The sequence below is a fragment of the Peromyscus leucopus genome, chromosome 1 (assembly GCF_004664715.2).
Source record: "Peromyscus leucopus breed LL Stock chromosome 1, UCI_PerLeu_2.1, whole genome shotgun sequence".
Classification (NCBI taxonomy): domain Eukaryota; kingdom Metazoa; phylum Chordata; class Mammalia; order Rodentia; family Cricetidae; genus Peromyscus; species Peromyscus leucopus.
Window position 1 is genome coordinate 192,145,554 of NC_051063.1, and position 26,321 is coordinate 192,171,874.

Sequence of the window (26,321 nt, forward strand, 5' to 3'; positions counted from 1 at the left end):
TCAGCCCCACACTTTCAAGCACAGCTCAAGTATCTGATAGTATCTGGTCACCGTTGGGGAAGTTATGGGAGGCTGGGGTTTGTCACAAGAAAAAGTGTAGGAATTCTCCACCTAGAGAAAAAATTAAAAACGGTATGCTATGGCAAGTCAAGCCTGATCACACTGAGTCGGCTCCACACTCCTCTGTGCAGAACAAACTTCCTTTAAGCATTCCAAGTGAGGATGCTGGGGTGATTGACCACGAGTCTTCAAATAGATCCTTGATGCTGTTCCGTGCACATTTTCCTTTCACACAAAAATTGTTCTCTGAGCAGCAAATGTCTTATTCTGTGACTGGTCTGCTGTGGTCTAATGACATGCTCAGCAAGGAATATGACCAATTCCAAGCCTTTTCAGATCAGTCATGTCAAAGATTGCTAGCAAAGCCAGGCACAGTGGGGCACACCTTTCATCCCAGCACTCGGGAGACAGAGGCAGGTGGATCTCTGTGAGTTTGAGGCCAGCCTGGTCTACAGAGTGAGTTCTAACCCAGCCAGGGTTACATGGTGAGATCCTATCTCAAATAAGAAACAAAAATACTGTTAGTCATCAATACATTGAGGAGACTGTTTTAATAACAAATGCTGAGCAACAAAAGGCCTCACCAGCAGCAAGGTGATAGAAAAAGAAAGTGGTTAAACTTCATCTCCATTGTTCAGGGAACAACAAATTGAAACTTGACTTTGCCAAGACTTGAATTCTTTCAGGAATGACACTAGTAAAGACCCAGAAACTCCTGATTGAACTGGATGTGGAGTATTCTGCAGCCTGCACTTTTTTTTGCTCTGTTGTAGTTTTGCTTTCTCAATTAACATCTCAGACTGAAACATTCCACATTCCCTAGCAGCATGGGGACAACTTGAGTTTACAATTCCAACTGAAAATCACCTGCTTCTAGCTTATCTGTACCCCTGCCCCTCATTCCTATTTATTAAGCATCACACTACCAGGGAGGTGAACTTTTAGCAAACTGTGCAGTTGAATAAAACCTACTCTGTTCTTTAGATTCTTGCAGTTGTATCATATGTATTAATATCACTTTTTCTACATTTTGGTCAAATAAATTTTTACATCAACAAAAAAACCCAAAACAAAACAAAAATAAAGTAGGTATAACATTTGCAAAGGTTCTCAGCAAAACCCATATTTGAAAAAGACTAAGTGTACCTATATAAGAATTATGACTTCAGATTTACAACCTGAGTTCAAGTATTCCATACCCATCATCTAAATATGCAACAATCTGTCCACCATTCCTTTTAGATTAGTAAAGAAAGCTTTTCTTCTGTATTCCTCTATCACCAATTATGTAACACTCCACTGAGTAGAAGACGATGCCTCCTTGTGGTCTTTACTATGAGTAGAGAAGTCTTAATTGGTATCAGGAAGAGAAGACATGATATTGGACCTTACTTCAGCTCCCAGCAATGTCAGTGACAACAGGAGTGACAGCTTGAGGTTACTAAATAGTTGTAGAGAGTGACAATGTGCAGCTTATACTTCATATCTTGAAGATAAGACATTTACAAAGAATCGAGACTCTTCACACATTACTGTAAGGGTTCCAAGGATCTGACAAGAGTTGGAAGCTGAGAGCCTAACCTGTAATGATTCACAGCCATTTCTTCTAGTAGATTCCACTTTTTGATGTTTCCATTTATTCTAAAATACTGCTACCTCAATATTCAAGATTTATTTCTTTTGGAGAAAAATAAGGTTCATACCATACCAGTCAAGGAAATGGGGCCTATTAAGAGAGAATGAACAAGGAAGATAAGAATAATATGCATGAAGACTGAAGTATTGTAGGCCAAAGCGTCTGTGTGGGTGACTAGGAACCAGAAGAAAATGACATATATTGGGCTCCAGGTAGAAGTTTACATTGGTTTTGAGGAATTCAAATGTCTAAAAATTTGGAAAAGCTCCATTATATTTCATCCATATCTTCCTTGTTGCTGGATCCTAAGGGCTCCTGGGGGAGGGTGAAAAGTTGCAGCATCAGGGACACAGACACTGGTAGTCAGTTGAAGACAAGCAGGAAACTTGTTTACTCAATAATGGAGAAGGCCTTATTATAACCTCCTCCCAGGACCCAAGGTGTGTCCGAATTTGTTGGAATTGGATGAACATCTCTCATTTGTAGTGGGTAGCCATGCCAGCTTTGATCTGGAAGTTCCAAACCCCATGAATGGCTACCTATTACACTCATTGACTGGTGATGATTAGGAAATCTGAGAGCAATCAGGTACTCTCACAACACCTGTTGCTAGGCCTTCAGGTAAGCTCTGGGTAGGCTCATAAGGAAGTACATTGTGTGTATGCATTGACAACTTTTTTGAGCCAATTTCCTCGAATCTATGGGTCTATCCTACTACAGTGAATGACTGTGGGGTCACCTTTTTCCTCATGGTCTGTTGGCCACCAGTCCATAAGGACAAGGACAATAAGCAATGACAGAGAATTTGTATGGCCTGTGAACATGACAGAGAGATTTCTGGGAGACACCTTCTGTGAGTCTACTCAGCTTTATTCCAGAGTAAAGGGAATATATAGGATTAGTTAAGGTAGATGGGGAGGCAACCTAATTTGCATTAAACAGCACACTCCTATCATAAAACATCTAGTACACATCTTATTTGTCATATAGGGAAGCATGGTCCCATCCTAATGCCTCTAGCATTAGTGAGTAATTACAATATGGTCAGAAGGGGAAAGTTTCTGCAGAGAACTGCATCCAGGGTCATACAAGAGATAAGTAGGCAATTCAGGCCTAAGTCTCCAAATAAGGCCACATAGATAACAGGAAACCTTCCACCAAGGGGAAGTGATTTGCTCATGTTGCTGAGCTCAGAGAGAGCTGCCAGGCCATAGTAGACTGCAACCTCCAACCAGCATGGACTCCCAACAAGTGACTATATCAAAAGATTATTTTTCAGATACAGGGGAGCCGTTATACATATGAACTCACAGTTGTTGTGACGTCACACAAAATACCTATGCAATCTCAAGCCAGACAAAATTCCAGTATGGAATGTGGTAGTAGTCATGACATGTCATCTCTGTCTCAGGAGATATTGGTAATTTATGACTTTTGGGAGAAAAATGGTGCATTCTCATGAATAGTGTAGCTCAGAATAAGTTGACAATACTACAGTTGAAAGCCACACATTCAAGAATATATGGGTAGCACAATTGGCCTTGATGAGTTTGTTAAAAATAAGTATACAATGTTCAGTGGCTATGAAATGTAGAAGATTTTGAGGAGAGGAATAAGAAAGATTAAAATTCAGTGAAATATATTATCATAAACTTACAAAATGATAATAAATAATTCTGATAATGGAAAAGAAATAAGAAAAAATAAAGCTATAATGTGGGGGTATTGAAGACAGATGGGCTGCTGTGATCCTCATAACACTCATTGAGTTCTGGGATCATTGCTCATTGAAGAACCTGACTATTTTGTAATTTATCACAAAGTCTGTAGTATTGGCATATAGATGCTAAAAAACTACTACAATAGTGCTCCTTGTATTTGTACATATAAAGATGAAAATCTGCTGCCAGTGGCACTAAGGATATTTATCTCCAATCTCTGTAACACAATACTTATATGTGTCAGTGGACATGGCCACTTAACAGTGGCAGCAGACAGAGAAACACATTATATCAGGCAATTAATATAGTCCTACAATCTTGTGTAAAAGTGAAAGAGTGTTGTATACTTCTCATATCTCTGTTTCTATTGGCAGTGTAAGAAAATATATTTGAACACTAGATACATAGGGAGACTGCTATAGATACAATGCTGTCCTCTCAGTCTCAGACTGGCCATCTACTGGTATGTTGGCTTCATATGCTGGAGCCTGATACAGAAGGGTGACTCAAATGCTGTCAGAACCAAAGGCAATAAAAAAAAAAACTATGGGTATAGACTGCTGGAAGGAGAACCAATTATCACTGAGATACCTGAAGTGTTATCAATCATAGATGTAGAAGTGCCCATTTGTTCAGCTACACTAACTATTTTAAAAATAAAAATGTCTGAATTAAAGTGCATGCCAACAACTGCTGCCTGCTTTCAAAAACATTGTTCATTTTAAATATCCTAGGTGCTACGTATTAGTGATAATTATAAAGTCATCAAATCTACCATCACCTAAGAGATAAGCCATACATCCTTGTGAGAGACTTTCTCCTTAGGCTCAGATGTGCCTGTGAAATATGGTTTTTAATTGCATAATCAAGTAGGAAAGCCCATCCCATAAATGAAATAGAACCATGCAAATTGAATTTTTAAATAACAATTTTATTATTATTTAAGTTGTCACACATGTGGGCAATATTCTGAACATATTCCTATTCCCCACTCCTCAACACGTGTACTGTTTTTAAACCATTGAATCCAACTGGTGATGTCCATATAGTTAGGACTGTGTGATCATCCACTGGGGCTTAAACAACCATCTAGATGTCACAAACTACAAATAAAAGTTACTGTCCGTATCCTAGCAGCCACCAATTGCCAATTGCTATTCAGTTAAGTGTGATACCTTGGGAGTCTATTGACCATTCACATTGGAATTGTTAAATGACTTGATCTTATCCAGGTTTTAAGCAGGTAACCACAGCTGCCAATCATTTGTGAGTTCAATATACATGAAATGAGCTGCAGAGAGCATTTTAAAGCATTCATTATTTTTCACTTCTCAGTTCTCATGATTTTTTCTTTAACTTCAATGATGATATCTCTGATTCTTGGAGTGTAGGGTGTGATATATAGATATAGATAAAGATAAAGATATAGGTATAATTATAGATATATAGACATAGAGATACAAAGGTATATAGACAGATGATAGGTAGATAAATCAATAGATAGATAGAGATAAATATATAGATCACCCCACAGATATGTGTGTGTGTGTGTTTGTGTCTATGTATGTTGTCTGGGGCTGTGTGTCTCTGTGTGTCTGAGTGTGTATCCCATCTAGGGTTGGTCACTCACAATGGTCATGAATTCTTAACACTTTTGATCACCGTCTCCTTTAATCACTGCAGACTGAATTAAGCAACTTCATTCACCAATGTTTAGAGCAGCATAACTCTCTAGATATAAACATATAAATTAAGAAGAAATTTTTCACAACCTTCTGGATTCATGAAAATTCATAAAAAGCCTTCAGAGTGCTCTTTCTTTCTCCAATGACTATTAGGATCTAATTTTCACAGTTAGGTTCTTGCAATGTGAAGTTTTTAAGTATAATTAATATCACTTTCAATGTGCTAGGAGTAGGGCAAAAGAAAATGATTCAAGGTTCACTCAAGATCTGAGCATAGAATTGGCAGATTTAGAAAGGGTTTCCTGGCATCCAATAAAGCCTGCAAACCGAGGCAGAGACAACACATGGATACATGGCTCACCCCTCCATACCAGTTTCATGATCCATGATTTCAGGTACTTGTGATCTACCTTGGGTCTTGTGAAAAATCTTAGAAGTAAAGACTGTTTCTGTGTGGTGTGTTATTTTTTAATTAATTAATTTATTTTATTAAGGAATACTTTATTAATTTTCCATACCAATCACAAATCCCTCTCTCTTCCCTCCTCCCACACCTCCAACTATCACCCAACCCACCCCCCCATTCCCTCCTGCAACAAGGTAAGGCTTCTCCTGGGGAGTCAGCAGAGGATGGTCTATTCAATAGAGACAGGTCCAAGCCCTCCTCCCTACAAAAGGCTGTGCAAGGTGTCCCACCATAGTATTGGGTTCCATGCCTGATGATGCACCAGGGATCAATCCTGATCCTACTGCCAGGGAGCCCCTTAAGAACATCACACTACACAACTATCTCAATTATACAGAGGGCCTAATCCAGTCCTATGCAGGCTCCATGGTTGTTGGTCTAAAGTTCATGAGTTCCCACTAGCTTGATTCAGTTGTCTCTGTAGGTTTCCCCATCATGAACTTGATGTCCCTTCCTCAAAAAATCCCTCTTCTCTCTCTTCAACTGAACATTTGGTGCTCAGCCTGGTGCTTGGCTGTGCATCTCTGTATCTACTTCAATCAGATACTGAATGAGGCCTCTATGATGACAGTTAGGGAATTCACCAATCTGACAACAGGGGTAGGCCATTTCAGGTACCCTCTCCACTATTGCTCATAGTCTAATCTAGGGTCATCCTTGTGGATTCCTGGGAATTTCCCTAGTACCTGTTTTCTCCCTATCACCTTCCTTAGAGATGTCTTCCTCTATCATGGTATCTCTTTCATTGCTCTTCCAGTCTATCCCTGTTCCAGCTTGACCATCCCATTCCCTTATGTTCTCATCCCTCTCCCTCTACCTTCCATTGCACCCCCTCATCCCCAGTTTATTCATGGAGATCTCATCTATTTCTCCATCCCAGGGTGATCCATGTGTCTCTCTTAGGGTCTTCCTTGTTAGCTACCTTCTCTGGGACTGTAGGTTGTAGTCTGGTTGTCCTTTGCCCCACATATAGTATCAACTTATGAGTGAGTACATACCATGTTGCCCTTCTGAGTCTGAGTTACATCACTCAGGATGATATTTTCCAGCTCCATCCATTAACCTGGAAATTTCATGATGCCATTGACTTTTACTGCTGAGTATTCCATTGTGTATATGTACCATATTTTCTTCAATTGAGGGGCATCTTAGTTGTCTCCAGGTTCTCACTATAATGAATAATGCTGCTATGAACATAGTTGAACATAAGTCCTTGTGGTACGATTAAGCAGTCCTTGAGTATATGCCCAAGAGTGGTATAGCTGGTTCTTGAGGAGATTGATTCCCAATTTTCTGATAAACCACCATACTGATTTCCAAAGAGGCTGTACAAGTTTGCATTCCCAACAACAGTGGATGAGTGTTCTGCTTGCTCTGCATTATCTCCAACATAAGCAGTTATCAGTGTGTTTTATCTCAGCTATTCTGACAAGTATAAAATGGTATCTCAGAGTTATTTTGATTTGCATTTCCCTGATGACTAAGGATGTTGAGCAAATCCTTAAATATCTTTCAACTATTTGAGATTCTTCTGTTGAGAATTTTCTGTATAGCTCTGTAGCCCAATTTTTATTTGGTTTGGTCATTATTTTAATATCTAGTTTATTGAATTCATTATATATTTTGGAGGTCAGCCCTCTGTCAGATGTGGGATTGGTAAATATCTTTTACTATTCTGTAAGCTGTCATTTTGTCTTATTTACTGTGTCCTTTGCCTTACAGAAGCTTCTCAGTTTCAGGAGGACCCATTTATTAAGTATTACTCTCTGTGTCTGTGCTACAATTAAGGAAATTGTCTCCTGTGCCAATGCAATTAAAATTACTTCCTAATGTTTCTTCTATCAGATTCATTGTAACTGGATTTATGTTGAGGTATTTGGTCCACTTGAACTTGAGTTTTGTTCATGGCAATAGATATGGATCTATTCGCAATGTTCTACATTGCACTCATGCCAGTACCATTTGTTGAAGATGGTTTCTTTTTTCCATTGTACAGCTTTGGCTTCTTTGTCAAAAATCTGGGGTTCATATGTGTGTAGATTATTGTTACAGTCTTCAATTCAATTGCATTGGTCCACCTGTCAGTTTTTATAACAATACCCAGCTATTTTTATGACTATAGCTCTATAATAGAGTTTGAGGTCAGAGATGCTGATGCTTTATTATACAGGATTCTTTTAGCTATCCTGGGATTTTGTTTTTCCATATGAAGTTGAATATTGTTTTTTCCAGGTCTGTGAAGAATTGTGTTGAGATTTTGATGGGGATTGCATTAAATGTGTAGATTGCTTTTGGTAAGATTTCCATTTTTATTATGTTAATCCTACCTATCCATGAGCATGAGAGATCTTTCTATTTTCTGAGATCTTCATCAATTTTGTTCTGCAGAGAGTTAAAGTTCTTGACATACAGGATTTCACTTGCTAATTTGAGTCACCCCAAGGTGTTTTATATTATTTTTGGCTAAGGTAAAGGGTGATATTTCTCTGATTTATTTATTAGGCAATTTATCATTTATATATAGGAGGCTACTGATTTTTTTAGTTAATCTTGTATCTTGCCACATTACTGAATATGTATGTTTATCAGCAGAAGAAGTTTCCTGGTAGAATTTTTGGGGTCACTTATGTGTACTATCATCTGCAAATAGTGAAATTTTCTTCGTTTCCAAATTTATCCCCTTGATCTACTTTTGTTGTCTTATTAATTTAGATAGTACTTCAATTACTATATTGAATAGATATGGGGAGAGTGGACTGTCTTTTCTTCTTCCCGATTTTAGTGGAATCACTTTGAGTTTTTTTTCCATTTAATTTGATATTGGCATTGGCTTTCTGTAAATTGCCTTATTATGTTTATGTATTTTCCTTGTTTTCCTTATCTCTCTGGATCCTTTATCATGAAGGGGTGTTGGATTTTGTCAAAGGCTTTTTCAGTATCTAATGAGATGAACATGTGGGGTTTTTCTTTCAGTTTGTTTACATGAATTATTACATTGACAGATTCTCATATGTTGAACCATCCTTGCATCTCTGGGATGAAGCGTACTTGGTCATGGTGCGTAATTTCTTTGCTGTGTTCTTGAATTGCATTTGCCAGTATTTTATTGACTATTTTTGCACCAATGTTCATGTGGAAGATGGGTCTGTAATTCTCTTTCTTTGTTGAATCTTTGTATGGCTTGAGTATCAGGGTAACTGTAGCCTCACAAAAAGAGTTTGGTAATGTTCCTTCTATTTCTATTGTGGGAACAATTTGAAGAGTATTGGTATTAGCTCTTCTTTGAAATTCTCATAAAAATCTGCACTGAAACCATCTGGACCTAGGTTTTTTTTTGTTGTTGTTGTTAGGAGACTTTTAATGTCTGTTTCCTTGGGGGTTATTGGTCTATTTATTTTGTTTATCTGTTCTTTATTTAATTTTGGTATGTGGTACCTATCCAGATAATTGCCCATTTCTTTCAAATTTCCAATTTTGTGGAGTAAATTTTTTTGAAGTGTGTCCTGATTATGGTCTGAATTTCCTCATTGTTGCTTGTTATATCTCCTTTTTCATTTCTATTTTTCTTAATTTGGATGTTTTCTCTATGCCTATTTGTGAGTTTGGATAAGTGGTTGTCTATCTTGTTAATTTTCTGAAAAAAAAAAAACCTATTCTTTGTTTCATTTTTTCTTTGTATTGTTTGCTTTGTTTTCCTTTTATTGATTTCAGCCATCAATGTGATTATTTCTTGGTGTCTATTCCTCCTGGATGAGTTTGCTTCTTTTTGTTCTAGAGCTTTCAGGTGTGCTGTTAAGTTGCTAGTGTGAGATTTCTCCAACTTCTTTATGTGGGCATTTAGTTCTATGAATCTTCCTCTTAGCACTGCTTTTATAGTGTCCCATATGTTTGGGTATATAGAACATTCATTTTCATTGAATTCTAGGAAATCTTTAATTTCTTTCTTTATTTCTTCCTTGACCCATTGGTGATTCAGTTGACTATTATTCAGTTTCTATGAGATTGTATGCTTTCTGTAACATTTGTTGTTGTTTTTGAAATCTAACTTTAAGCCATGCTGGTGCGATAAAATACAGGAGGTTATTCCAAAGTTTTGTATCTGTTGATATTTGCTTTTTGACTGAATATGTGGTCAATTTTAGAGACGGTTCCAACTGGGCTGTTGAGAATAACATATATTCTTTTAGTGTGGAATGTTCTGTAGATTTCTATTAACTCCATTTGAGTCATAGCATCTATTAGATATCTTATTTTTCTATTAAGTTTCTGTCTGGCAGACCTGTCGTTTGGTGAGAGTGGTGTGTTGAAGTCTCCTACTACTAGTGTGTGTGGTTTGATATTTGATTTGTGATTTAAACTTTAGTAATGATTCTTTTACATGTGTGGGTGCCCTTGCATTTGGGGCATAAATTCAGAATTGAGACATTATCTTGATGGATTTTTCCTGTGATGTGTATTTAATATCCTTCTCGATCGCTTTTGATTGATTTCTAGTTTGAAGTCTACTTTATTAGATATTAGGATGGCTACACCTGCTTACTTCTTAAGTCCATTAGATTGGAAATTTTTTGCCCAGCCTTTTACTCTGAGGTAATGTCTGTCTTTGAAGTTGAGGTGTGTTTCTTGTATGCAGCTGAAGGGTGGATTCTGTTGGCCTGTGACTTTTTGTAGGCAAATTGATATTAAGGGTTATTAATGAGCAGTGATTGATAATTCCTGTTATCTTTTAGTGATAGTGCATGTGTATTTCCCTCTTTTGGGATTTGCTGCTGAGGGATGTTCTACTGCCTTTGTTATCATAGGTGCTTCTAACTTCCTTAGTTTGGAGTTTTCCTTCAAGTGCTTCCTGTAAAGCTGGATTTGTGGATAGGTATTGTTAAAATCCAGTTTTGTCTTGGAATATCATGTTCACTCTGTCTATAGTGAGTGAAAGTTTTGCTGGGTATAGTAGTCTGGGCTGGCATCCATGATCTTCTAATGTCTACAGTTACAGTATGTCAGTCCAGTATAGTCTGGCATTCAGAGTCTCCATTGAAAAGTTGGGTGTTATTCTGATGGGTCTGCCTTTAAAAGTCACTTGGCCCTTTTCCTTTTCTGCTCTTAATATTTTTTTATTCTGTATGTTTAGTGGCTTAATTATTATGTGGTGAGGGGAAATTTTGGGGGTCTATTGTGCTTGGAATTGTATAAACTTCTTGTATGTTCACAGGTATTTCCTCATCTAAGTTGTGAAATTTTTCTTCCATGATTTTGAAGAATATATTTTCTGTAGCTTTAATTGAGTATTTTCTCCTCCTTCTATCCCTATTATTCTTAGGTTTGTACTTTTCATGGTTTCCTGGATTTCCTGGATGTTTTGTGTTATGTCTTTTTTTGGCTTTAGTGTTTTCTTTGATGAATCTATTTCCCCTATTTTATCCTCCATGGAAGAGATTCTCTCTTTTATCTCTTGTATTCTGTTGGTTATGCTTGCATCTGTAATGTCTGTTCATTAACTCAAACAACGTATTTCCAGCATTCCCTTGGTTTGCATCTTCATCATTGTTTCTATTTCAATTTCTGGGTCTTGAACTGTTTACCTCAGCAGTTTAATTGCTTTTTCTTGGTTTTCTTGACTTTCTTTAAGAGATTGGTTGATTTCTTCCATTTTTTGTTTGTCTTTTCCTCAATTTCCTTAAGGGAATTTTTCATTTTCTCTTTTAAAGCCTGTATCATCATCTTAAAGTCATTTTAAGGTTGTTTTCTTCTGCTTCGTCTACACTGTGATGTTCAGGTTTTGCTGTTTTACAACGACTGGTTTCTGGTGGAGCAATGTTGATATTTATTTTGTTGTATGTATTTTTTCACTGGCATCTACCCTTCTTTTCCTCCAGTAGGTACAAGAAGTGCCTATGTCTGAGCTAGAGCTGCTTTTGGTCCAATCTGTACATGCTGTGTTTGTGTCTCAAGGGTCCAATTGTCACTCTTGTTCTAATTGAATCTGGAAGATTCTGTGTCTGAGGGAACTGTTCTTGGTCAAATCTGAGATTGCAGGTTATATGTCTCAGGGATCCACTGAGGTCACAGGAGGATGGGTGGTTTGGGGGTAGGGAGTGGGTCCTGTAGATTTCAGCATCCAGTGGGGGTGTTAGTGGGGAAGGCTGCCTGTGAAAGTCTTCCCTGATGCCTTGCAACTGAGGCAGTGATCAGTGTGGGATTGCCAGACATTGTTTGTACCCCAGGGCTTAGGACCTAGAGGCAGGACTTTCTGGGTGGGAGAAGAGTCAGTCACCTCTTGGTCTAAACAGACCTGGTATATTCTGTGTCTCAGGAAGCTACTGAGGTCACAGGGCTATGGGTGGGATTGAGGTAAGGAGTACATCTTGTAGATTGCCGGGTCTGAAGGGGGGTATTGATGGGGAAGTCTGCCTACAGGAGTCTTCAATGCAGGCTGGAAGTACGGGCAGCCTGTTATGTTATTTTAACTTTTCTATTACATTATTAGTTACTATTATCTTCTTACATGGTACATAAAAATATGTCTCATAGGTAGGTATGAGTGTAGGCATAAATATTTGGGAGAGATGTAGTATGTATGTAGTCTGGTATTATCTGTGATATCACACATTGCCTGGGGTTTTGAAACACCCTTCTGGGAGGAAGATAGCCTCTTCCATTATACTTCCCTCACAGTCCTCTATAGCTTATTTATATTTTTAAGGATTACAACTCTTTTTCTAAATCAATCACCTCTTCTGTTCAATTTATATTCATGTATTACAAAAGAAACTCTTCCTGGAGGAATTTATTCATTTTGTACATAACATTCATTCATCCAATGTACACTTTTGAAAATCATGCCTTGACTACTGTGTCAGTTACTGTTTTATTCATTACTGTCCCAAATTACCTGACAGGAGCACTTTAAAGAGCAACTTCATTGGCCCATGTTCTCCTTTGGAATCAGTACAGAAACTCAGCCTAGAATATGGAGCCATTCATACTTAGTTAACTTAGTTAAATTCCCTAACTTCATGTACACAAACACATATATGTAAGCTTGTCCCCACCCACTCACCCTTCATACATACTTCTTTGCTTGTCTTCCTGCACACATACATATAAAGTAAATAAATGTAAATCATTTTGAAGTCCATTACTTCTCATGCAAATTTGAAAACAGTTTGAAGTTGTGCAAATGTATTCCTTTTATTTATACTATTTCTTTATGTTCCTTAAGGACTCATGATGATCGATCTCAAAATGTAAAATCAATTTAATCTGTAACAATGTCAGATGTTTAAGTCCTACCATTCTTCAGAAGGACAAAGTCCAAAGTCTCTTATGACATTCTAGATAATATTCTAACTGAGGCATCTTATAAATTTAAAAGATAGAAACTTATTTACAGTATGCAATAGTAGAGAGTGAACTTTTCTGTTCCAAATGTAGAAATGAAGGCGTAACAAAGGCCACTTGAATGAACAAGGCTGAAACTCATTGAGGCAGATATCGACTTCTGCATCTCATTGTTCATCGTCTATTTTTAATTTTGGTATCATTTGGCATCAAGTATGCCTCCAGGTTTGTTGCAGAATACAAAGCTTCTATTCTAGGCTGACTTCTTTCCAAGTCTGCTGCCTTCTTTAGAGAATATTCTAGGTTTCTGATATTACCCACACTGAAGTTTCTATTTCAATATAAGTTTCATGTCCAAAACATTGTACATGGGGCTCTGTACATGTTAACTGGTTTGTCACCCTACTGAAATCTTTGTGTCAATCTCCTTGACCCTATACCTTCCACTTTGAAAATCTTCAAAACCAGATCGATGGGAAGGCTATTCCTTAGATGTGCTGGTATTTCAACATGTGTTGTGGCTCTCCTCTTTCACAGTTATTGTGGACTCTGAGTGCAGTACCAGTTGGGACTTAAAATTACAGTCCTATACAGTTGTTTTTCAAAGAGCAAACACTTTCAACTTCATCCTCAAATCAGGGGCTCCTGTTAAATTAAATTGCATTTTTGTAAATTTGAGGCTTCAAGGAATAAGATCTTGCCATAAGAGTATCTGCCCCATTGTCCATAGCAGAGTATGGTGTTTCGCATTAATGGAACTAATCTCTTCAACAGGAACCTACCCTCTCTGCATCCTAATGGTCTGCATCTTTAAATGAACTTCTTTACTTACCAAACTCCACATTTTCTGCATTTGTACTCTTATCTGTAGAGCTGACTTTGAATACGTTCTACCAAATTCATCCATTCTCTGCAGAAACACTAAGCAATATTTCAATCAACAGAAAGACATAGAGATGGGTAAGTACATGCAGCTTTACCTACTTCTTCTCTTATGACATATGCATGACATTCAATTCAATGAAGAAATATGTATACAACATGGTGCATTGAAAAATAATCTTGGGTGTAGAATGATAGGTCATGTCCTTCAAAAATCTATATTTATAAAGTGAGAGCAAAGTATGACTGTAAAAGGTTAGATACTGGGAAAAACCACACATTATCCGCACATCTCATAAGGTTAAGAGATTTGTGTATTCTTTAATTTATATTAATGACAACACAGAATCTGGACACAGTGAAGTTATAAAGACTAAGCACCAAGGGGCACATTGTGGAAAGACACACAAAAATTAAGGCTGAGATGTTCACCAGCTACCAGTTTGAATAATCAAAATAAACAATATAGACAATCATGATGGTACAGACTATCTAAAATACAAGGACGCTGGATGCCAGGACCAGGATGACCTGGAAGTCTCTAGACTAAGGAGAGGTCCTGTTGAAACCATGGGAGCTATCGATGTTTTGAACCTGAAACTTTTCCCTCTACAAAAATGAATGACAACCATGGAGCCACTGAATAATGCAGTGAGCACAGAGAACAAAATTTCAGGGAACATTAATGAGGTTTTGTACACTAAACCTGTAATTTTATCATGATATGCAATGGAACAGATTTTAAAATGTAAGATTTATATCATATTCTGCTGCTCCAGTTAGTATACTCATAAACAAAGAAAACCATATTGGATTTCATATACAAAACCAAGGAGTCAGACAAAGATAATTCAAATTACTTTCCAATTTTGACTTTATGACCATTCCAAAAAAAGTCACTATGGCTGATAAGATGGCTTGGAAGATTCTCAAAAGGCAAGTGGTGCTGATGAGTAGGCTCCTGCCAACTCTGTTAACATAAAAGTCTGCATCCAGATTCTTTAAAAAACAAACAAACAAAAAAAAAACCCTTTTAAGCCAAAAGCTGCTGTTATATGAGGAACTTTTTTTTTTTTTTTGGTTTTTCGAGACAGGGTTTCTCTGTGTAGCTTTGTGCCTTTCCTGGAACTCACTTGGTATCCCAGGCTGGCCTCGAACTCACAGAGATCCGCCTGACTCTGCCTCCCGAGTGCTGAGATTAAAGGCGTGTGCCACCACCACCCGGTGAGGAACTGTTTAGAAAATGATCAGTTGGCTATGATGAGATTTTGAGAATCAAGTCTGTGTTCTTTACTGTGCATTCACTGCAGTAAAAATGAGCATAGTGGGAAAGAAGAGAGGAATTTCTCACAATTACAACTGTGGTCTGCAATAGCATGAATCCTATTACCAGTTCCCTGAAGTGCATTCTGACCCTCATAAAAAATTTTTTTCACATGACAGCAGTGATCATTTCTCTAGCCAAAATAAAACACTGATTTTGTGTCTATCTTTGTGGTGTACTGAAAGCCTAGAAGCTACTTTTTTCACTAAAGAATGCTAATTACTTTTAAAATGTGGCTTTTTTATTTTTGAAGTAGGTATTTCTAAAATGTGTCACTAGTAAGGTATCATTAAGGACTAGATAATGATGGTTTGGGAAAAACAGAGAAATGGAGAATATTGACAATTGAAACATCCTCCAATACTCACATTAAAAGCAGAGTTTTGCTTCTTATTTGGAAAAGGAGCAAATTCAATCATCACTCACAAATGACCAATACAGTTCTCAATGGATCTATCAATCCCAGAATCTAAACTGGAATAACAAGCAATAAAGTATAAAATAAATAATAAGTATATGTCTGAGGTCTTAAAAATGCTTTCTGTTCTCTATTTAACTGGGAATTTCCTGCATGCAAGTAATAATTTTGATCAAATACATCACCATCTCTTCACTTACAATTCATTGAAAGTATCAACTACCTATATATTTCACAGGTTTCTCCTCCTCTCTTACACTATTATCCCTGAGCTGTTGGTGGAAAGAGTGTGATGTAGATACCCTATTTAGAGCTAAGTACTTTATGGTGCTGTGGGATAATGCCATTGTACACTGGTTTAATAAAACACTGATTGTACAGTAGCCAGACAGGATGTATAGGCAGGGCAAGCAGATAAGGAGAATTCTGGAAAGACGAAGGGGTATGTCAGGAGTCACCAGCCAGACACAGAGGAAGCAAAATGACAAGGCAGAACTGAAAAAAGACACCAAGCCATATGGTCAAGCATAGACAAGAATTATGGGTTAATTGAAGTGTAAGAGCTAGTTGGTAATAAGCCTGAGATAAGAGTCAAGCAGTTATAAATAATATAAGCTTCTGAGTGATTATTTCATAAGCAGCCCACAGGACTGCAGGGACCTGGCAGGACCAGAGAAACATTCTGACTACATTTTACACCCAAGATGGGGCAAGAATTTCCACCTAAAAAAGAGAAAGATTGGCATCAAAGACACTCTATATGGAGTTTATCTTCATCTTGGCAAAAAAATGTCATTTAGGCAAGAGGCTGTTCTTGCCTGGACTACCGATAGATAACATGCTGTATAAACTGGACATATAGGACCCAAAAGAAAATGACCACTGAATTTGCCAAAATGGGGCAAAATGGTTCTTCAGGTTCCTGATTCTCAGAGGAGACTGCCAGACATTTTACAGGACACAGGGAAGAGTGACTGAGAGGCCTGTCTTATTGGCTGAAGATAGAAACCCCAACATTACAGAGGAACTTTGGGTGACTGTCCAGGCAGCCAACTGTCTCTGTCATTCTAGATATTTTGAAGTTGCTTACAATGCTCTTCCTATTTACTTAGGTAATATTATACCCTCCTGGAGTCTTTGATGTAGTTGAAGAGTAGATAGTTATATTTTTCCTTGGTTGTGATAGAAGATAAATTAAATATGAAACTTTAGTCATACAAATTTAGGATAATAGAATATTTTCTTTAATTTTGCCAAATGCAAATAGAGTAGATATTACAACTGTAATTCTGGCTTGATAACTATGCTATTATAAGTAATGTTACTATGTTAAAGTTAAAAACTTCCTTTTTGATTAGACAGAAAAGAGGTAATGCTGTGGGATAATGTCCTTGTACACTGGTTTAATAAAACTTTGACTGGCCAGTAGCCAGGCAGGAAGCATAGGCAGGGCAAGCAGATGAGGAGAATTCTGGGAAGACAAAGGTTTGACTCATGAGTCACCAGCCAGACACAGAGGAAGCAAGATGACAAGGTACAACTGAGAAAAGATACCAAGCCATGTGGCTAAACATGGATAGGAATTATGGGTTCATTTAAGTGTAAGAGCTAGTCACTAGCAATAAGCCTGAGCTAATGGTCAAGGAGTTATAATTAATAGAAGCTTTTGAGTGATTATTTTATAAGTGGGCCATGGGACTGCAAGGGCCTGGCAGGACCAGAGAAACTTTCCTACTCCATTATAGTATCTCATTGTATAGTATGCATTGACCACTTATGATTCTGTACATAAATTATCTACTGCCAAAATAAGCTTTCCTGTTGATGCTTGAGAGATGTACTAATCTATGAGTATAAACGTAAGGATTTAGAGGATAATTATTGCCCTATTTATTTAACATTATTATTTTATTAGCTTTGTTCCAGTGCCTATGACATAGACTGGCACAAGTTTTTGTTCCAGTTAGTAGTACAATGTATGAGCTGCACCTTCTAGAGCAAGGCTTACATCCAAACAAAAAGTCCTTGTTTATTCACAGAGTATTCAGGAAACTGTTGTTATCAGTGGGAAAATCTTGTCAGGTTAGGTATTTTTTGTAACTTACAGGGTTCCCAGCTGAGTAATACTGTTGGTTTTTTTTTCTAACTTTCTAACATCCATGGAACCTTCTAGAACTATGAAAGACATTGAGTAAGGAAGCAGCTTGCCAGATTTATATCCCTAGTCCTTGACTCCAGTGTATAGTCTCTTCAGAAGAATGTTCTGAAAATTATGCTCTGAAGGATAAAAAAATACAGAGGCAGCAGTCTAAGAAATGTCAAGAACTTGGAGTTACTTTCATAAAGTACCCAGAATGAGACATGTATACCTGTTTGAGAACTGAATTAATGGGCCTCAGTTCAAAGTTAGTGCAGCAATGTAGGAGGTGAAGTGAAATAAATGACCATCTTATGAGCAATGTGAGACTTGTGGACCAGTCTTGAATCCAAGAGCATGAGAGTCACTCTGAGAGTTTCTGATAAGTGAAATTTGTAATTTAGAGGGACAGTGGTCTATCATATATGTTAAAACACAAAAGTCTTTCAAGTATTTCCATAAGATTATATTCATACCAGAATCCATGGAGTTTATTCTGAATACTGAGTCAGGCTGACAGGAATCTTTAAACATTCTGTACTGACTGTGCTGTTACAGTTTAGACTTAATAGGGAATGGAGATAGAAGCTATTTTGATAGTATCTGAAACTGGGTGTTCTTCAGTTGCAACAGAAAAACTGAACTCCACTCTCTGTTGCCCACCTCATCTTGGGGCCAGAGAGGAGCTGGGTCCCTTCAGCTGTGTCTCCTAGCCTCTGGTGGCTGCAATCATTATTGAGAGAGTGCCTGGATCCTGGGCACTGTCCATTCCTGCTGACAGACAGCCACCAGAAGCACATGGTTCAGTGACTGTAGCTGTAATTAGGAAAGGGCAGGGCTCTTGTTTCCCGGGCTGCTATAGCTTTTCATTCCAACTGACAGCCATCTCAAGCACTCTCAGGAGAGGGCATTTTTACCCTCCCTTTAACTAACGATGAGTAACTTTCCTGCTACCTAGAAAGAACCTCAGATATTAGCACCTAGAGCTCTTTTACAAACCAGAGATGTTCAAGTCAAGTTTGCAATCCTAGTTAGTTTTGGGGCTGAATCCTCTGCCACAGCACCCTGGTTATCCCTTGAGAATATCTGCCATCCTTCTCACTGGGTGGGTATTTTGTTTCTGGCCAGAAAAATGGAAGTTCCAGAAGGGAAATCCCCACATGTGTCATTTGTACCTATATTGCTGGGCATCATAGCCTGTATAAAATCGGGTACCCCTGATGATGTTCTTCAGGATTTTAATGACCACCTCAAAACACAAAACATGGATTCCCTCTCACTTGACTTCCTGCCTCTATATGTAGAGCTGGATTTGGAGGATGAGGACAATCCACCAAAGAAACCTCCTGTACAATCTCCTCCCACGTCACCTCTTACAGAGGGGACTCTGTATGCTTGGCCAGAACTCCCCTCATCCTCATGCCCTGCAGAACATCACTGTGATTCCCTTAATGTAAAAGCACCCTCAGTAATTAAAGCCTGTCCCGATCTGGCACCTGAGTTCCTTATGCAAGCCTCAACAATTAAACATCACTCTACTAATCCTTTCACCTTTCCAGTTACTGTAGGACCTAATGCAGCCAACCAGCCTTGGTTCCTCACTCCTCTTATGGATCTCTCTTTGATTTGTAAAGCAGCTAATGAATTAGATCCTGACTTGCCATATTTTGAACTGGTGCTGAAGCAATGGGCAATGCATTTGCAAACCTATTATGATTGGTCCCATTTAAGAATAACAGTACTGAACCCTGCTGTTTTTCTTAATTGGTGAGCAGCCTATGAAGAACAAGTTGAAGTGCAGGCATGCCTAAATATTCAATATAATATTGCTATTTCCCTAAACATGCTGACCAGCAGGGGCCAATAAGTTAGTCCCATGACCCAAGCCCAAACTGGCCAGCATGCCTATATTCAGCAGGTCTCTGAACTTTCATTTTAAAGCCTTGAAATTCTGCGCTCCTCAGGATCCAACTGCATACTTTCACAGTCTGATACAGCAGCCCAGGGCATTGTTTACTGACTTCTTAGCCTGAGTCAATGAGATGTGGAGAAATGGGTGGATCTTGGCTAACCAGGGAGATGATCATGAAAGAGTTGGGGGAATATTGGAAGGGTCCAGAACAGTCTGGGTTTAGAGGGATCCCCTGTTACTTGCTGGGCTAAGGGGTGCCACTCCTCAAATTTTATGGAACTTGTGGAGAGCTCCTGAAATTAATATGGGAAGGGCCTAATGCCCCTACCTGCAATGGAATTGCAGGAGTGCATAATTAGGACATCCATAAATGGGTGATCGTTACTCGACATCTCAACCCCCAGATAGGACCCATAGCTGCCCTTACAGCCTCCCTCAATGAAATTATTAACTTCCAATAATAAGGATCATGGGCATTCCTCTCCCAACACACCTGACAATTCTTGCTAGGGCTGTGGTCAGACAGGGCACCTTCATGGAGACTATCCTAAAGCTAGGCCCAAGACCAAATGCTCCAAATGCCAAAAAGGGTTTCATTGTGCACATAATTTCAGGAGCTCTCCACAAGTTCCTTAAAATTTGAGGAGAGGCACCCCTTAGCCCAGCAAGTAGCAGGAGGTCCCTCTAAACCCAGACTGTTCTGGACCCTTCCAATATTTCCCCAACTGTCCCATGATGACCATTTACCTGGGTGGCAGACCCACCAGGGGTCTGGTAGACAATGGGGCAGAAGCCACTGTAATATCTTTTAATGATGCTCAAGCTATTGATAAACTTCTTCCAGATTTAATGTGTTTTTTTTTTTTTTTTGGTTTTTTCGAGACAGGGTTTCGCTGTGTAGCTTTGCGCCTTTCCTGGAGCTCACTTGGTAGCCCAGGCTGGCCTTGAACTCATAGAGATCCGCCTGGCTCAGCCTCCCGAGTGCTGGGATTAAAGGCGTGCGCCACCACGCCCGGCTAATATGTTTTTTTTGTAAGTTGCCTTGATCGTGTTATATTATTAAAGCAATAGAAAAATCACCAAGATAGGAATTGTAGCAGGGTATAGGTTTGACAACATTTAAACACCTGAGGTACAATCTAGAGAAGATTCAACAGGCATTGTTTTAAAGGGAGTTATAGATAATGGGAAGTTTTGTCATTGCTACATGAATGGGTACTTGTGATAGAGCAAGGCCTATTGTAGGGAAATTTTGTGAATCTACCATTAGCCATCTTGGCAGTGGCCTTTTTCAAGATGTCTGTAAAGTGCTCAAAACATCCAGGATATCACAGTGACATCCCTCCCCACTGACATTAATACTATGTCAGTGGGAGCACCTCATCGAGATCAATAGAAGAGGATAATTGCCAAAAGCTCTTAATTAGTCAAGTTCCCCAAAATGTTAGTTTAGTTGAAGCAAAACTATTCACTACAGTTGCTTACCATACATTTCTCTCAATAACATTAACCATCACTTATCAGTGTTTAAATATTTGTCTAAACCCTAGACATAGTCAATTCCTCATATATGTCTCTACATTTCTAGTTTCCTATTCTCTGTAACTTGGAATTTAATCCATGCTTTAACTACCAAAATGACTGGAATTGGAATAAGAGTAATTATTCCTTTTGTGGATGTGTCTCCATACATTACTGGCTTTACAGTTTTTGGTACCCTTCCATTCACTACATTGGCCATTTTAACCTAAAGGATGTTGAATCCTTTGGATACATGTAATAAGCTTCTTCTCTTTATGGCATTTTCTCTTTTTCCTTGCAAACTCCTACATAATGGTTCAGACACTGCACATCACCCGAACCCTACTTTTTCCTTTTTCTCTAAGCCACCTTCTCATTCTGACTGTTCACAGCTACCCTGTGTCACTACTATCAACACCCAACTGTGTAATTATAAGTGACTCTTCAAGAGAACCAGTGTCTTAGTCAGTGTTCCATTTCTGTTAAGAGGTTCCATAACTAATGCAACTCATGAAAGCATGTAGTTAGGGGCCTGCTTAAAGTTTCAGATGCTTAGTCCATTATCATCATAACACAGGGCATGAAAAGTGGCAGGCATGAAGCTGGGTAGGTAGCTGAGACCTAAATCCTGATCCACAAGCAGAAAGACAGCCTGGGCTGGGCATGGATTTTAAAAGATAAAACACTCCAGTGAAACACATCCTTTAACAAGGCTATGCCTGCTGATCATTCTAATTCTTTTAAATAGTACATTTCCTGATGAGAAAGCATTCAAATATAGGAGCCCACGGAAGTGGATCTCATTCAAACTGCCACACCCTGTGAATAGAAATATTTACACAAAGTAAAGTCTGGTTGAGACAAATAGAGAAAAAGAGAATTGTTTTCACCAAGCTCCAGTGGAGTTAGAAAATTTTCTCTGTATATATACTTTGAGGGACTTTAAGGTCGTTTCTCATCCCCTAAGGGCTGTTAGGACTTACCTCTAGCTGTAAAGAAGTTGCTCTCATAACACCACAGAGAAGAGTATTTGGGGTGCAATGGGCACTAGCACAGCAGAGCTAACTATTGGCTGTGGATTCCATTGACTCCTCAGCTGGAGAAAGTTCTGAATCTTTACCCAGGTCCTAAACCTGGATCCTGGCAACATATACCAGTTCAAGTCACTCAGATCATAGCACAGTCATATAGGAATTGCGTTCAGTTGCCTGTGATCTATCCTCCTGTATGAACACACCAGACATAGTTGATACTTACAAAACATGTATTTTGATATATAATTATCATCCTTCTGTTTTGTTACCAATTGCATGTGCTAAACTCTCACATATCAAGTTGATATAATGTGTCACAAGTACTATGTGTGAATAGTGAAAAATCATAGCATATATAAGGTTCTACTATATCCTGGCTTCACTCGTATATTATGATTTTTTAATATTTTTGTCCTAGAAGATAATGGTCTACTAAATTTCTCCACACTGTAAAACAATCACAAGTTACATCCCTGGGAGATCAGATTGACTTATTTTATTTTTGGCTTCTTTTCTAAATGGATATGTTCTTATCACTTTGAAGAGATGCTATTTTTAAAAAAATTATTCTACACATAAAACAGCTGTAGACAGGGTCTATATTCCACATTGAATATATCTCATATATTTCTCTTACCATTCCATCTTCATATGCTTGAGATGATATAGGTTAACAGTATTTTACTTCAAGAAGTAAATCATTTCTCTTGTCAATATTACAACAATTTCAATAATTGAAATATTCTGCACTGTGTTATAAATTAACTGATTCTATATAGAAGAAACTCATTCTAAAGACATTCAGTGACTATAACCTAGAGAAAATTAGGTCCCAATATCTAAAAGACTGATGATTTATTGAATCATCTTATTTGGAATCACAGCTGTAATAATTTTCATACTTGAACAGCTGATATTATTCTTTAAAACTATAACACAACTTAAATGGAAGCATAAAATTCTTATCAGAGAAACAGAGGTGTTGACTATTTGTGGAAGAGTTCACAGTAAAAAGACTCTAATGAGAACTGTTCCTCTTACCCACAATTTCCCAACCTAGAGGTTAGAAGTAGGCAAAGTGGATACATACAGTTGAAGGTACCTTGCACTAAAATCCCTAAGGAAAAAAATCTTACAAAGAAAAATATAGGAAAACTGTAACAACACTTGCATTATGAAGAGATGTGAACTTTATTTATTTTAGCATTAAAACTATTTTGTCCTTAGCTCCAGAGATTGACATAGATACTTCCAAACATCTTGCTTACACAAACACAATAAAGTAAGTAGACAGGAATATCTGTGTATAAGCAATAATGTGCATGATAGAGTCAAGTAAATTTATGGGTATCAGCTTATACTACCATACAACTTTGTGCTTGCTTCTAACAAAGGTCTCTACTGCATATACTACTCCATCACTCACTTTCTAGAAATTTGCATTGAGTGACTTGAGTCTAACTCATTCGCTTTGCCTCAAGAAACAGTAGTATGATTTCTATCAATGGAACACAGTTTATCTAAGACAGGTCAATAAATTTTGCTCATTTCTGATATGATTTCATAGGTACGAGTATAAACAAGATGAAGCTCAAACACATACGACAGCTTACATTAAAGTGACAAGTGGATTCCTCATTAATTAGTAGAAGATGAATGAATAAATAATTAGATAATATACAGAAAAGCTGTCAAATCTTTGTACCTATAGTACAATTATGTGATATTTTGATTTCTTGTGCAGAAAAAAAGGAATTTAAATACAATGGCATTATGTCTCATAATAAAAGGGCCTAATGTGGGAAAGCACACAGAAATGATGGCTGTGATGTTCATTAACCACCATTCACTATTATATACAAGAGCATTCCAACCCTGTAAGATAGAGGAGAGGGCATAGAAGGCTAGAAAAGTAAACATCAGGACCAGGATGCTCTGGGTGGCTCTGGACTCAGGGGATGCTCTGGTGGAAACATGAGCGCTATGGATGTGTTGAACCCGTTGTTTGTGCCTGTAGAGAATGACAACCATGGATCCCCCAGTCCAGGCAATGATCACAGAAAGCAAAACTTCAGGAAATACAATTAAAGCTATATACAATAAGCCTGTGACTTCATTATAACCTACAGTGGAGCAATATTTTAAATCTCTTTTATGTGTCAGGTTTTTGCTGTCCTCTTTGATATATAGATACACAGGGAAAATCATATTTATTATCATGTACAGGATCCAGCAGAGGGAAATGGAGAGTCCAATGTACTTTGCAGCTTTGATTTTCAGATCCTTCCAACATGAGTCTCTTGGACTGATAGTGATGGCCTGATAGACACTCAAGAAACCGATGGTGCCAATGGACATGCTTCTGCCAAGTCTTTGAATGTACAAAAGGAGTTTGCAGCCGAAATCACTGATAAACCATTTCAACCCAAAAGCCTGTATTGTCTCTAGCACACCTTTAGAAACAATGATCAAGGAGTTGGCTGTTAAGAGGTGTGTGAGAATCAAATCCTTGGTCTTTAACTTATGTCCAATGTAGTAATGGATGAGATAGTAGGAAAGAAGAGAGAAATTTCCCAGAATTCCAACTATGCTCTGGAGTAAGAACACTATTCCTACTGCCAAATTCTTTAGGTCCATTCTGTAACTTAGCATCTTTTAATTATATAAATTATTGCAAAAATTACTTGGTTAAACAAAATGATGAATTGAAATTTCTATAGTTATGATGTGGGTATGCCAGAATCACTTGTGCTTAAGATTGCAAAGCCAGTGTGTGCAACACACCAAGTCATTGCCTCAAATAAAATTTATTTTGGCAACAGTAATAACTTTGTAAGACTGCTGAAGTATTGAAGTATACACACACAGTTACAGAATAAACAGGATAGGAATGTCAGTGCTTTCATTTGATCTAATGTTTGGATCATGATGCCATAGCACAAATATAAAGTAGGAAACAGCAGCTATTTGTAAGCATTGGGATAAGCAATCATTTTACAGAATGGAAACAGTGATCACATTGTAGCCAATGTTTTGGAAACTGGAATTCTGTATGTTACTGAATTGCATGTCTATCTATGGCTTTGCCTTCAAAATTCACAATCGATCCATAGAATTTACCATCTAACTTTAGATTCCCCAATACTTTAAGAGTGCTAAGCCTCAGCTGATACTCACATGGTGCTGTCTCTGAAGTAGTGTAAGTGAAATATCAAGGAATTCATAAAACTCATATGCAGTGAAATGGAAATAAAATAGAAAAAATGGGAGTTTTTACATTGTGATCCCAAATGGGAAAAGCACGACACAGGTCAGCAGTGATCCAGTCTCTAACAGGCTAACACAGATAAGAACTCATCTTCCTCAAATCCCACCTCACCCAGTAGTGCAACAGAATACTATTATCAGTGACACAGTTTTGGATTGTACAAGGGTAAATGACAATTTCATATTTCTATTTCTTGGTGGTAGAATTTAGTAAGTGTCTCATGCTTTAATGTATGCTGGCCTGGAACTTTCAGCACATATCCAAATGAGCCTATGGATTCCTGGGTTTGTCATACCCCATGAATTTTTGTTTTATTCATCTATATTGAATTTCATTTGTGAATTTGAATGATAGACATTTATGTGTTCTATGTGGTTTTTTTGTTTGTTTTGTTGTTGTTGTTGTTGTTGTTGTTATAAGATCACCTATCACCAAAAAATGGGAATTGTTCAAAGGCTGTTGAGATGTGATTGATATGAAGTTGGAGTCTCTACAGTACAAATATCATGAAACCACAGGCACAGCTCATGACATAATCATGAAAAATCCGTGGATATATATGTGATGTAAATGGTAAGTTCATTGTGATGTTCACTGGAATGCCATCCAGATCCTTTGTTATTCTTATTTTGTTGAGAGCACAAAGGCCCTTGCACCCACAGATATCCAGGGAAACCAGGAATGCTAAGTATGCAGGATTGTCTTCTTAATGGAAAAGATGTAAAATTTGTTCTTCTATCCAGAAAGCTGGGAATTGGAGGGGATTAATTGCCTGTAGGTCTACATTGTCTGTTGAACCAGGCAATACCAATCTCTCAAAACCAAGACCAGAGATACCTAATAGTCTAAATGACCTGTTATCTATATAGCTAGAGACATATTATCTATATTGTCAGAGGCTCACCCAATCCCCCATCAC

At 37.9% G+C, this 26,321-nt stretch overlaps 1 protein-coding gene across 1 annotated transcript; it reads right to left on the reverse strand.

Annotated features, from left to right (window-relative positions):
* Positions 1–24,771, reverse strand: LOC114688787 (vomeronasal type-1 receptor 4-like). The gene is made up of 2 exons (XM_028863299.1): positions 23,899–24,771; positions 1–111 (listed from the first exon to the last, which is right to left on the reverse strand). The coding sequence occupies exons 1-2, from the start codon at positions 24,769–24,771 to the stop codon at positions 1–3; spliced, it is 984 nt and encodes a 327-aa protein (XP_028719132.1).
* Positions 24,772–26,321: the final 1,550 nt, after the last annotated feature.

What these genes read in the sequence shown, in the direction of transcription:
- LOC114688787 (XM_028863299.1), bottom strand. Translation starts at nt 24,771, where the DNA reads ATGGACCTAAAGAATTTGGCAGTAGGAATAGTGTTCTTACTCCAGAGC. An exon ending in TTATGAGACATAATGCCATT is followed by an intron (nt 112 to 23,898) that starts GTATTTAAATTC and finishes TTTTTTCTCTAG; the next exon opens with GTGGAGAATTCCTACACTTT.